The sequence below is a fragment of the Bufo gargarizans genome, chromosome 10, assembly GCF_014858855.1.
Source record: "Bufo gargarizans isolate SCDJY-AF-19 chromosome 10, ASM1485885v1, whole genome shotgun sequence".
Classification (NCBI taxonomy): domain Eukaryota; kingdom Metazoa; phylum Chordata; class Amphibia; order Anura; family Bufonidae; genus Bufo; species Bufo gargarizans.
The window spans coordinates 94,881,774-94,894,549 of record NC_058089.1 but is presented as its reverse complement, the minus strand read 5'-3'; the positions used below and the strand labels follow the sequence as shown (position 1 = coordinate 94,894,549).

Sequence of the window (12,776 nt, the reverse complement as noted above, 5' to 3'; positions counted from 1 at the left end):
CTTAAGGGTCCATCTACACATCCGTATGTGTTTTGCGGATCAGCAAAACACGGACACCGGCAATGTGCCTTCCGCATTTTGCGGACCGGACATCGCCTGCACTATAATAGAAAATGCCTAATCTTGTCCGCAATTGCGGACAAGAATAGGGCATGTTCTATTTTTTTCGGGGAACGGAAATGCGGATCCAGACAGCATACAGTGCGGCCCCATAGAAATGAATGGGTCCGCAATTCCGTTCCGCAAAATGTGGAACAGAATGGCGGACGTGTGAATGGACCTTAAGGGGTTAGGGATCTGGACAGCATCTGCGTGGACAGCTGCTCCTTATCGCAGGCAAGGCCTTCCTGTGTTCTAATGGATAACTGCTTGCCAACTGTAAATGTCTATGACCATCAGAGGTCATTGAACCCTTGTAGGATTATATTCTCTCCGTAACCCTGCATTCTGCAATACGTTCGGAAGCCCTATAAAGGCGGACACTTTTGTGTTCAGGTTCTGATGTGTTTCTGTATTCCCAAATCAGGTTTTCCATTTAGCCAGTGTTCGCCTTCGTGATCTCTGCCATAAGCTGGATATTTCCGATGAACTTCGTAAAAAGATGTGGACTTGCTTCGAGTTTTCGCTAGTGCACTGTTCAGACCTGATGAAGGACCGTCACCTGGACCAGCTTCTGATGTGTGCAGTGTATGTGATGGCCAAGGTGAGGAGCTGAGAAATTAAGCTTTTTATTGACTAAGGGGGTTTAATTAAAACAGAAATACGTCTATGTTAGGCATATTTCTGGCGCAGAATCTGCGACTTTTCCACGCTCACGCCAGGTTTAAAAAGTGGGCCTGGCAGGGAAAGGGGATGGGCTGATAGGCCCATCTCATTCATCATTTTTCAACGCCATTTTTAGGCATGGAAAATGGTCTAAATCTACGCCAGCAAGGGAGCTGACATATATTTAGAAGCGCCGTTGGATCCGCCGAAGTTATGTAGCGGCTGACGTCCAAAACGAATGACCCCCTAAGTGTCCAAACCATTAAGTTCCAAAGTTAAGAAATTCAAATCACTATTTCTGAAGGCTCAATTAGCTCAGAGTATGTGTGACAAATAACAGATGCATCGGAACCTCTCTTTAAAGGGGTTCTCCGGGCCTGTGCCCAAAAAGCCTCTTTCAGCTAACCTGTGGAGAGAGGACCACTTTACCCAGTACTTACCTTTTCGCTCCGACTGTTCTGCAATCCTGGCCGGGATCAGGTGACTGCCGACTACCTGCAGTCTATTCTGCCTATGTCGCAACCAGATGTGCTCCGCTTTCTTCCTGTTTAGCTGCTTCTACGTTGTGCAGCCACATCCGAGTGCGACATCAGAAGAAGAGCCCACGGCCAGTCGGCCAGTCACGCGATCCCAGCCAGGAACACGGAACGCTGGAAGGTTACCTACTGCTGAAAGTGTCTTCTCTCCGCGTGTTAGTTGAAATAGGCTTTTTAGGCACAGGCCCGGAGAGCCCCTTTAAACACCACCTCTTTGAGACCATCCACTCACAGATTCAAGTCAGCCCTATATTGGTCATTTTCTTTGAGAAGACCACACCCCAAAACTCAATTTTTCAATGCGATTTTGGATGGTTTCATAGCAATTTTCCCTCATTGCTGTTTAGTTACATTTATAAAGATTCTACATAAGGGATTGATATAAACCGAAAAAGATGCAAAATACTAAAAATAGGCAAGCACTGTGCGGTTATTGGGGACTGCCACTATTCTATATTCAATTTTATTTTTTTACAGGTAACCAAAGAAGACACATCCTTCCACAATATCATGAGATGCTATCGTATGCAGCCTCATGCTACGAGTCATGTAAGTACAAAGCCAAAAACGTACTGTTAAAGGTTCGTCGTTTGCCCGTGCAATGCAAGTCTGTGTTGGGTCAACAAGAGCGAGAGAAGCTCTATGTAGGCACTCTAACAACTCAATCGATTTTTTATCAAGATTTGCTTTATACTTAAAGTGTAAATAAAGTTTTAAATAAACTTTATTAAACCTTGTTCTACATGTCCTGAATTTTTTTTGTAATGCAATCTAATTTTTTTTATTTTTATTTTTTACTTTTCCATGCTGAATAGGTACCTGAAGTTCAGGTGCCTATAGCGCTTTAGAATCCATGCATGCGCACTCGGCTGTGAATGAGAGTATGGATTTCCCTGTGGCTGTGTAGGCTGCTCCTGCCTCCGCTAAAGCCTGGCATACATGGGCTACGGTATGTCAGGCTTTAGCAGAACGGCACAAGCAGGAGGAGTGATGTCTTATGTGAGCTCCTGCTGATAGCCGGCATACCACATACTATAGAAAACTACAAGTCATCCCACAAGAATCCGGCCCCCGCACAGCTCCATAGAAAGAAAAATAAAAAAGTTACGGATATTAGGATGCGGCGATGCAAATGAATTTTCTTTTTCTTTTATTCATTTTTTCAAAAAAGGGTTTTTAATTTGCAAAAGTTGTAAAACATTAAAAAAAAAAGAAAAGAAAAAGGATTTGTATTTGGTGTCGCTGTAATCGTACTGACCCAGAGAATAAAGTTAACATGTTATTTATGCTGAAAAGTGAACGCTGCAAAATGTATAATGTAGCCTTTGACAACAATTGTGCACAAAACATTATATCTGACAATACAGACTGACTCTGGAGAGAAGGCCGTATACTCGGGAGAGCCTGCTCTCCACCTGGAGGATGAGGGTTCCATCCGTTAGTCAATCTGTTATCCATCTTGCACCATCTTGCTACACAACTGAATACGTTTTCTTGTGGAGCCTGGGGGGAGAAGTTAATTTTTATTTTTATCTCCAATATAGGTGTACAGAAGTGTTCTTTTAAAATCCAGGAGAAGGCAGCAGTCTGGCGGTAGTGACCATGCACTGACAGGCTGCTCCGCAGAGACCAATAAAGACCATGGTAAGCACACACTGGTGTTAGGAGATCCGGATCAGAGGAACAGCCTATTCCACTGTCGCTGCTTGTGCAGTATCTGCTTGTCCGTATGGACCCATTCAGACGAGCGTATGGCCACCGTTCCCTTGTCGCAGACTGTAAACAGCGTGTCCGCGAGACACAGGCACCGGCCAGACCCATTGACTTGAATGCACGGAGTTCACACGGCCGGTGCCTGTGTTTTGCGGACCCGTCTGAATGGGGCCTGTGTCAGCATTGAGGATCAGGTATGTAGCACCAGATTAACGGTAGTTCTATAATCTAACTCCTTCCTGAACAAGCAGTACCGCAGCTAGCAGTGCACCAGTGTCCAGAGCTGCCCCCAAGGAACACATTATTTCTGGTGTATGGAGTGTCCACACGTAGTTCTAATGCAATGTGAACAGAGCCTTAGGTGTTTTTTTTGTTTTTTTTTACCGCTGGTCATAAGACGACTCGCCTTACGCACTAAGAAAGGTACTATGAAGAAAGCAAAGACTTGTGTGGAGCCGGACTCATGCATTATTAGAACATGAAGATATCGCCGTATAGTGACTGCTTAAAGGGTTTGTCCAGTTCTTTTATATTCAGGGCCTATTCTCAAGATAGGGTCCGACATCCAGCACCCCCGACAATCAGTTGTTTGGGATTAGTCCCTGGGCTGGAACTACAGAGCCAAGTCCATTGTGTGTAGTGGACGGAGCTGGTTACTGCGGTGGTGGTTGTACTCGCAGCGCTGCAGTAATCGGCTCCGTCCAGTGGACAGAACTGTGTAGTTCCAGCTCCTATTTCTGGTACCAGAGCTACTCTTGCACAGCTCACCAGTGGCAGTGCGGGGTGCCGGACCCCTAATAATCAGACATTGATGGCTTATTCTGAGGACTGGCCATCAATATCAAAGGACTGAACAACCCCTTTAATATTTTTGTTTACGTACAGGGTTAATAAATGTGTAGAAACACGTGATTTACATATTTTCATTTTAAGTAAAAAAAAAAAATACAAAAAATTAATTTTTATATTATCATCCTCAACGCCCCTTGTCTACTTACTGTATGCTATGGAGTGAAAACCGCTGATACGTATCCGTGTTGAATTTTGTTTTTCAGGCAGCAGAGAGCCCAGCCCAGTGATGCGCTCCAGTAGTACCCTGCCTGTACCCCAGCCCAGCAGCGCTCCCCCTACTCCAACACGACTTTCTGGAGGCAGCAGTGACGTGGAAGCGGAGGAAAGAGGAGACCTGGTTCATTTCTACAACAACGTCTATATTCGAAAGATGAAAAACTTTGCCCTGAAATACTCTCATGCCAACGCAGTAAGTGGCCTTTCTCATAATTCCTGCAGTTATGCATAGCTAGAGGAAACATCTGCGACTTGGACCAGTGGAAAACCTCATTAGAAGTTGTACAGTAGAAACGCTACCATTCCAGTGTGAAGACCATATGTACAAATCTACAGCTGATGCAAGTGACTTAAAGGGCATCTGTCAGCAGATTTGCACCTATGACACTGGCTGACCCATTACTTGGCAGCTGAAGGCATCTGTGTTGGTCCCATGTTCATATGTGCCCGCATTGCTGAGAAAAATGATGTTTTAATATATGCAAATGAGCCTCAAGGAGCAACGGGGGCGTCACCATTACACCTAGAGGCTCCGCTCTCTCTGCACCTGCTGTGCCCCTCTGCACTTTGATTGACAGGACCAGGCAGGCATTATGTTTTCTGCAGTTGCAGAGAGAGCAGAGCCTTTCTGTGTTTGAAAGGAGCAACACTAGCTCTTCTGCTGAACAAGCCTTCATCTGGTTGAGGAACTGTTGATGGGTGGTTCCCAATCTGTGATGTCCCAATAGGGCAGGGATGGCCAACCAGCAGGTTCTCCAGCTGTTGCAAAAGTACAACTCCCAGACTGCTTACAGCTATTAGCCTACAGCAGGGCATGTTGGAAATTGTAGTTTTACAACAGCTGGAGAGCCGCAGGTTGGCCATCCCTGCAATGAGGCATACAGACAGGGAATACCAATGTGGATGTCCCTTTTGGTGGGGGTTGCCTACATTTTTTTCACAGCTGAGGGCTGCAATGCTATCAAACAATCCCTGTTGTATCTACAGGTCCGGACAGGTAGTTAGGATTCTCTGCTTAAAGGGGCTATCCCATTATACAATGTAAAAAATGACATCAGACAATATATAGTACATGACCATTTCTTTCTAACAAAGCTAGAACCAGCCCTGTACCTCACATGGGTCCAGAGATCTCCCCATCCATTACTCCGAATGCTGTGCTAGATATATTTCAGGCTGGCGGCTCAGGGAGCGTGTCCTTTCTGATGCAGCTCTTGCCCTGTAACTGCCACAGTTTCTAACAAAACATAAGGCTGGTGACAGTGGAAGATTTAGACTGAGTGTGTGCGACCACCTCCGTGAGGTGGACAAGAAAGGAGGAAAAAAACAAGCAGCAGGTGGCGCTGTACAGATACAGTTTATGGAATAACTCACTGGGTATACAAAATTTTTGCATCTGCACTAATAAAACATCAAAAACAAATGCAGCTGTTCTAGAAATGTTCATGAAACATCTTCTCTGCACAGTGCAGTAGATGCTGAGCTCTTCACTGTCTGTCCTGTATTACAGAATCAAGCTACCCCTCTCTCCCCTTACCCTTCTATGCGGACCTTGTCTCCTCGGCGGGTGCAGTTATCTCAGAGTCACCAGATCTTCATTTATCCTCACAATGAAGACTCTGCCACTTTATCCCCTCGAGAAAAGATCTCATACTATTTTAACCACAGCCCTGCAAAGGTAAGTCTGATACCTACTGTACCCTCTTCTATGCACGTGTGTATATAAAGACTCCTGTACAACTGTACTGCTCAAGCGAGAGATTAAAGGGTCTTTAATCTGGATAGGTCATCATTATCTGATCGGTGGGGGTCCAACTACTGGGACCCCTGCCGATCAGCTGTTTGAGAAGTAGCTCGCAGTAGCGCTGTGGCCTTCTCTCAGCAAGCCAAGCACAGCGCCGTACTTGGTATCGCAGCTCAGCCCCATTCACTTCATTTCTAGAAAAAGACAAGATTCTGCAGTATTGTGTTAAAGGGAGTCTGCCGCCTACTCTGAGCGTTTTAGGCCGCTCAGATCGCGTTATAGAACGTTTGCGGCCCCCCCCCCCCAAAAAAAAATAGTACCTCTCTTGTTTCTGTCCCACGTAGAGAACCTGAAAAAAATGCTGGATAAAGTTATGCAAATTAGCAGTCTCAAGTGCCCAGGGACGGAGTTACGGCTGCAAGTGCCCAGGCCCCTCGGCTATGTGCCCAGATAACCTGCCCCCTTGCAGTTCTCTGGCCCTCCCTCCTCTCCTACTTTGTCCTCCTCCTCTGGCTTGGAGACCTCGCGTAAGCGCCGGCCACCGTCGCGCCCATGCATGCGCGCTGCTCTGCCCATTGTGGGCAGATGCACTGATCTTAACAGTGCGCATGCGCAGGCTGGCGGTGACTGATGCTCGCGGATCTCTAAGCCAGATGGGGAGGGCGGGCCAGAGGACTGCAAGGGGAGAGGTTATCTGGGCACATAACCGAGGGGCCTGAGCACTTGCAGCCGTAACTCTGCCCCTGGGCATTTGCAGCCGTAACTCTGCCCCTGGGCATTGCAGCCGTAACTCTGCCCCTGGGCACTTGCAGCCGTAACTCTGCCCCTGGGCACTTGCAGCCGTAACTCTGCCCCTGGGCACTTGCAGCCGTAACTCTGCCCCTGGGCACTTGCAGCCGTAACTCTGCCCCTGGGCACTTGCAGCCGTAACTCTGCCCCTGGGCACTTGCAGCCGTAACTCTGCCCCTGGGCACTTGCAGCCGTAACTCTGCCCCTGGGCACTTGCGACTGCTAATTTGCATAACGTTATCAAGTACTTTTTTCGGGATCTCTACGTTGGCAGACACAAGAGGTACTAATTTACTGGTGGGCAAACGTTCTATAACGCGGTCTAAAACACTGAGTAGGTGACAGACTCCCTTTAAGGAAAATCCCTCTCTTTTAAATTTACCATTCATTTTCACCAACAGAGATTGCGGGAGATCAACAGCATGGTCAGAACGGGAGAGACTCCGACCAAGAAACGCGGGATCCTTTTGGAAGATGGAAGTGAATCTCCAGCAAAGCGGATATGCCAGGAAAATCATACTGTCCTCTACAGGAAACTGCAAGACGTGGCCAATGACAGAGGCACTTTCTGCACAAACTAGATGGCTGCATTATCCCGACTTCAGTATTTCAAAAAATCTTAATATATATTAATTCTGTAACTTAAGACACCAGGACTATAACCAGTTTGTGGAATCTGCCCTGTAGTGTTTATAACCTGAGTTATAAGGGGGCACTTAGTTTTATATATATGCACGACTGAGCGCTGGTAGAGAAGGTTGCACTAGAAAAGTTTTACATTTTGCAGGTAGTTGAGGAGACAAGCTGAAGCAATAATACAGACGACTTATAAAGGTCGGTCCATGCAGGAGGTAAAATACAGCACTCCGGATGTAGCTGCGGATGCGCTGCAAAAGCCACATGAATTCCTTGCGGTGTTTGCCACAGACGTGGCTGTGGCGAGTTTCATCCTCAAAGGGTGAAAGCTGTGGAAGAGTCCGCAGCATAAATTGACATTCTGCAGATATCAAATCTGCACTTCAGCTCAATTCACACTGCAGATTTATTTTTTTCGCCGCGTGTGGATGAGATATTTTAATATCTCACCCACTTTGCTGGTGCTGTACCATGCTGCAGATGCCACGCGTGAACACGCCTGTAGGGTTGAATCTTGTTCGTATAGTACAACCTGTAGGTGGACATAATATATTTTCTCAATATATAATGCTAGTATGGTCAGTATCTGAAGTTCTATGCTACCCATGTGTTATAAATGAAGCTCTTCAGAAGATGATAGGGAGTGAGTTGGCAGTTGTTCAGACCTCCCTGCCATCCATGCCATCATAGAAATATTGCGCTACTGTATCCAGTGAGTAGGTACGGACTTGGGGCTAATGCACAGGGTAGAGCCTGTATAAGGGCACAGAAAGTCCTTAGGCTAGGCAGTGTATGGTGTCTCGGCACGGTATTATGGAGGCATTCTCCCCAGTGGGTGGCACATTCTGGCTTAGTATCCTTCCCTGTGTGCTATAGCTGCTATCGCAGGGAGATTATTGCTGTGATCACATGGCTGGGACTTTCAATATTAAAGGGGTATTTTCCAGGACTTAAATACTGATGACTATCCTCAGGACAGGTCCTCAGTATCTGATCGGTGGGGGTCTGACTCCTGCCAGTCAGCTGTTTGAAGGGGCCGCGGTGCTGGGATGAGGATAGCAGTGCCATAAATTGTATAGTAGGTGTGCTTGGTATTATCCATAGAAATTGGTCCCATCCACGTGAATGAGGAACTAGTCATGTGACTAGTGGACAGTAACGTCACAGGCTGAAGGGAGGCCGTGGCTGCCTGAGGATAGGTCATCAGTATTTAAAGGTTCTGGACGCCTTTGGGGCCAATTTTTTTATTATTATTATTATTGCATTGTATTCATTTGGAGCTAAAAATAATTTTTTTCAGTTGGTCTTTATTAAAACTTTTCAGCCCCTTTCTCTGCACAGGGTTGAGATTCTCTATTGTTTACCCTGTGTTCCATCAGGGAGCTCTACTGATGGCTCATGTAGAGCTTATAAACACTCTTTATAGCTCAATTCTTATCTTACTAGAGATGAGGGTTGTCAAGTGATGCACAAAGTAAGAGTAAGATGCTCACAGCTAGGCTAAAATTTAAAGGTTTTTTTCAAGATTTTCTCATAACTTTCCCTAGGCCATCATTCACGTGGCCTAGGCGCAGCTCTGCCTTGTTCAAGTAATACCAAGCATAGCCACTATACTATGTACGACGCTGAGCTTGGTTTGCTGTGAGAAGGCAGGGGCGACACTGCCTTCTCAAAACAGCTGATCGGCAAGGGTCCCGGGTGTCGGACCCCCACCAATCGCATATGTAAAAAAAAAAATCTCTAGAAACCCTTTGACAAAAACTGCTGAACATTTTTAATAAAGTCCAATGCAAAATAAATGATTTTAATCCCAAAATGAATACAATGCAGTCATAAAAAAATTGCCCCCGAGGTGTTTATAGCCTTGGAAAACCCTTTTAACTCTAATTCTGTCTGTAGGAGATGGAAGATGGGTCCATTGCAACTGCCATTTTAACTATTGATCACACCTCCCCTATACCTACTAGTTCACCTAATCTTCAGCTACTATGTTTGTAAGTTTTAGAAATGTTTACTCCCTTCCCCTAACTATTCCAGGTTATGTTTAATCATGGAGAAGAGGGAGGAGATGGGAAGGTTTCATAGCCATGAAAGAGCCAACAGGTGCCATCGCCCTGTGCAAAAAAATAAATGACTGAGCATTGTTACCCCTTAGGGTTCCTAATCAGACAGCACTTACAATAAATGCACTGTATAATGTCCGGCTAATAGCTACTCACATACGTTCGTTGTGGATATCATGGGTAAAAAATATGGCTGGTAGCTAAGTCCTCTGAGACCTTTTAAGGAGGACACATGATGTACATTACATAAGCACGCCGACCTTCCGAGGAGTTTTGTGGTGCTTACAGTTTAGCTTCCTCCTACTAAATTGGTGGTAATAGGATTGTGCCGAGGATTTAAAGGGGGTCCAGTGTCTCCCATGTGAACAGAGCAGCGGTCAGGCATCTACACTGCTGCACCATTCATCTTTATGGGACTGTTGGAGATAGACACATACTGTACTCTGCTTCTCTTCGGCAGATCCATAGAGATGAATGATTGGGCGGCAGTGTGCTTGCTGAACTGGTGCTTCACATTCACGTGATCGGTGAGGACCTCAGCAGTAAGTCCCCCAACAATCAGACACTTATCCCCTGTCCCATGGAGTTTAAATCTTGGCACAACCCCTGTTTTGGGCTTATAGGGGTTTTCAGGGACTTAGATGTTGAAGGTCTGTCCTCAGGATAGGTCATCAATATCAGATCGGTGAGAATCTGACCCTACACCCCCACTGATCAGCTGTGGACAGCCGCCAGCGCTGTAAACTATACAATGGACCGAAGGCTGGGTCGATTCACTGGAGTGGGAGAGGATTAGCAGTACCCCAGCATGGACGCTGCACAGTGGATGGATCCTTCTGCTTCCAGATCTGTCCATGGTACAGTTCCCAGCCTGGCCGAAACAGCTGATTGGACCCCCCACCCCACCAATCTGATACTGTTGACCTTTCCTGAGGTTAGGCCATCAATATCTAAGTGCCGGAAAAAAAAACCTCAATAAGTAAAGTGTACTGAAGTTAGCTATCAAGTGCTGTCACTTTTTAATTGTGTCGTGAAAAAGTAAGTACTCCCCCAGCCCCAGCCCCGTGTAAAGTGTTTAATTTTCATCTTCATTCAAACAATATATAAAGCAAATAACAAATTGACTTTGAGCTGCCTAAGGGTTTCTACCTGTCTGGCTATGCAGTGTTTGGGAGCATTTCAAATACCCAGTCCACACAACATCTCACTTGGAGTAAGATCTGGTCTTTGAATGAACCATTCTTGTCCAGTGGTTCTTTCCGAACAGTAAAGGAATGTTCACATCACGTTTGTGACGTCCATTTAGCGTGTACACTGGTAAAACTCCCAAGGTACGCACTGAATCTGTCCATAGGGTTACATTAGGCAAACATTGGCTTCCATCTGGTCAGTATACATCTATATACTGTAAAAAAAAAATGTATGGAATATCATAGTAGATAACACTATGACATTCACTAGAACCTCCAAATAGTGCATGCATTTTTTTACACTCTAAGTCACCGATATATCTTAGATGGGCGGTCTCCCTCTCGGCTCGCCACCTCTTTGAACCAGAACGGAGGGCTGCTCTAAATGACTGGTAGACTCGAGCCGTCCGTCAACGACAAGCCCAGCTGCATTTCGTCTCTGAGACAACTCCTTTCAATCCCTTTTCTCGCAGCTACAGTGTAAACTTTCTTCTGAAGGTAGTGGGCTCAGAGTGCCTTGAAAGCATGAAAGAACCTCACTGATCCCGGCCACTGCCGTTCCAGCGCTGCCCAGGTCCACGTGGCTTTCTGCTTGACAGGAAATGTCTACTCAGCCAATCACTGACCGAGGTGGGTCAGCAATTGGCTGAGAGAACATTTTTTGTCCATCACTATGGCCAATTTTGGAATGGGCGATGCCAGGGATGGGATAGTTTGACTGTCGGTTCTCAAGTCAATTTGTTAGTGTGGGCTTTTTTTTTCCTCTCTCCTTTTTGATTAAATAACCTCATAACATAAAAAGTTTACATAGGGCGTGCTTACTTTTTCTCTGTATGTATATCATTACAAAGGGACAGTATGAAATGTAACATTTGTTTTACTGGAGCATGCCTAATAAAAAAATATGTATTATTTCCCAAAAGGAAAAATATTAAAGGGGCCTTCCTGTTATCCTCACAGCTCACCAGGCACAGCTTCGTACATTGTGTAGTGGCCGTGCTTGGTATTACATCTCAGCCCCATTCACTTGAATGAGACTGAGCCGCAGCTAGGCCATGTGACCAATCAACTTGACATCACTGGTCTAGGAAGAGGCCACACCGCTCACTGGAGAGCCACGGCCCCTTCAAACAGCAGATCGGCAGGGGCGCCGATAGTTGGACCCCACCAATCTGATATTGATGACTAGGGATGAGCGAATCGACTTCTGATGAAACAGTGGTACCTTGGAACCATATACGAGTTCGTGAAGTTATTATGTGAAGTCTTGCGAGACTTTGCGAAGCAATAACTTCTGCTCATCGGAGCCAATACATTCTAATATTGTACGGAGCTCCTGATCCGTACAGTATTATAACGAAGTTTTATGCGAATCGACTTCGGATGTTTCATCTGAAGTCGATTCACTCATCCCTATTGATGACCTATCCTGAGTTTAGGCCTTCAATATCAAACTGTCGGACAACCCTCTTTTTGATTGAAAATGGCCGCCAGCAACCTGTCCTTGAATGCGAGCAGGACTGGTTGCCCCCCACTTGCAGAGCTTCCAAAGGGGGCTTCACTACACTGCTTTACAATAGATGTTAATGATGTGATGCTACCTATGATATGCCATCATGGCTGAGCAGCCTGACAGGAACACTCACCAATATGTAATTCCTGCAAGTGCCAGAGCTTAGTGTGTACTGAGGCTCCGTCCTCTCACCCCCTGAGCAGCTCTACATGTAGAGGCAACCAGTCCTGCTCCCATTCTAGGACAGGTTGCTGGCAGCCATGTTAATTCATTCCCGGAAAACCCCTTTAAGTTGTAAATTATTTAATTTATTTTAACCTTGGTCGTTCATATTTGACTTATCCATAACGGAACTGTTCTTAATGAAAATGACCATAACTCTGTCCTAAAATGATGACTGAAGCCACATTTCTCTGTACATTATGATGTTTACAATGTTGTCGTTTTAACTGTGTGGCTGTTCAGTAATAAAACCTTGTACATAATTCTGTGCCGGTTCTTTTTCCATTCCAAGTCCATATGAATAAATGGTAATTTATCAACTTTACACTGAATGGGTCAGCATCTCCCAAAAGAGGATGATAGGAATTGTAGGGGCTGTGAAGTGTTTGGACCCCCCCTCTGATACTCTCATGTCAGAAGATAGAATTTTGTTCTCAAACGTCATAGGACTGTGATGTCTTGTGATAGATGTGCTGAATTCATATGTAAGTTGAGTTCCCCTCAGATAGTTCATTACCTGACTAATAGGGCACATCA

At 45.6% G+C, this 12,776-nt stretch overlaps 1 protein-coding gene across 2 annotated transcripts in view; it reads left to right on the top strand.

Moving 5' to 3' along the window:
* The window catches only part of RBL2 (RB transcriptional corepressor like 2), a 51,006-nt gene extending 40,239 nt beyond the window's left edge, over positions 1-10,767 (top strand). For both annotated transcript variants that reach the window (XM_044269484.1, XM_044269485.1), the window contains 6 exons: positions 527-703; positions 1,779-1,850; positions 2,846-2,945; positions 4,070-4,275; positions 5,593-5,760; positions 7,017-10,767. In XM_044269484.1, the coding sequence (XP_044125419.1) occupies positions 527-703; positions 1,779-1,850; positions 2,846-2,945; positions 4,070-4,275; positions 5,593-5,760; positions 7,017-7,196 (903 nt within the window). In that variant the 3' untranslated portion in view covers positions 7,197-10,767. The remainder of the gene's footprint in view (positions 1-526; positions 704-1,778; positions 1,851-2,845; positions 2,946-4,069; positions 4,276-5,592; positions 5,761-7,016) is intronic.
* Positions 10,768-12,776: the final 2,009 nt, after the last annotated feature.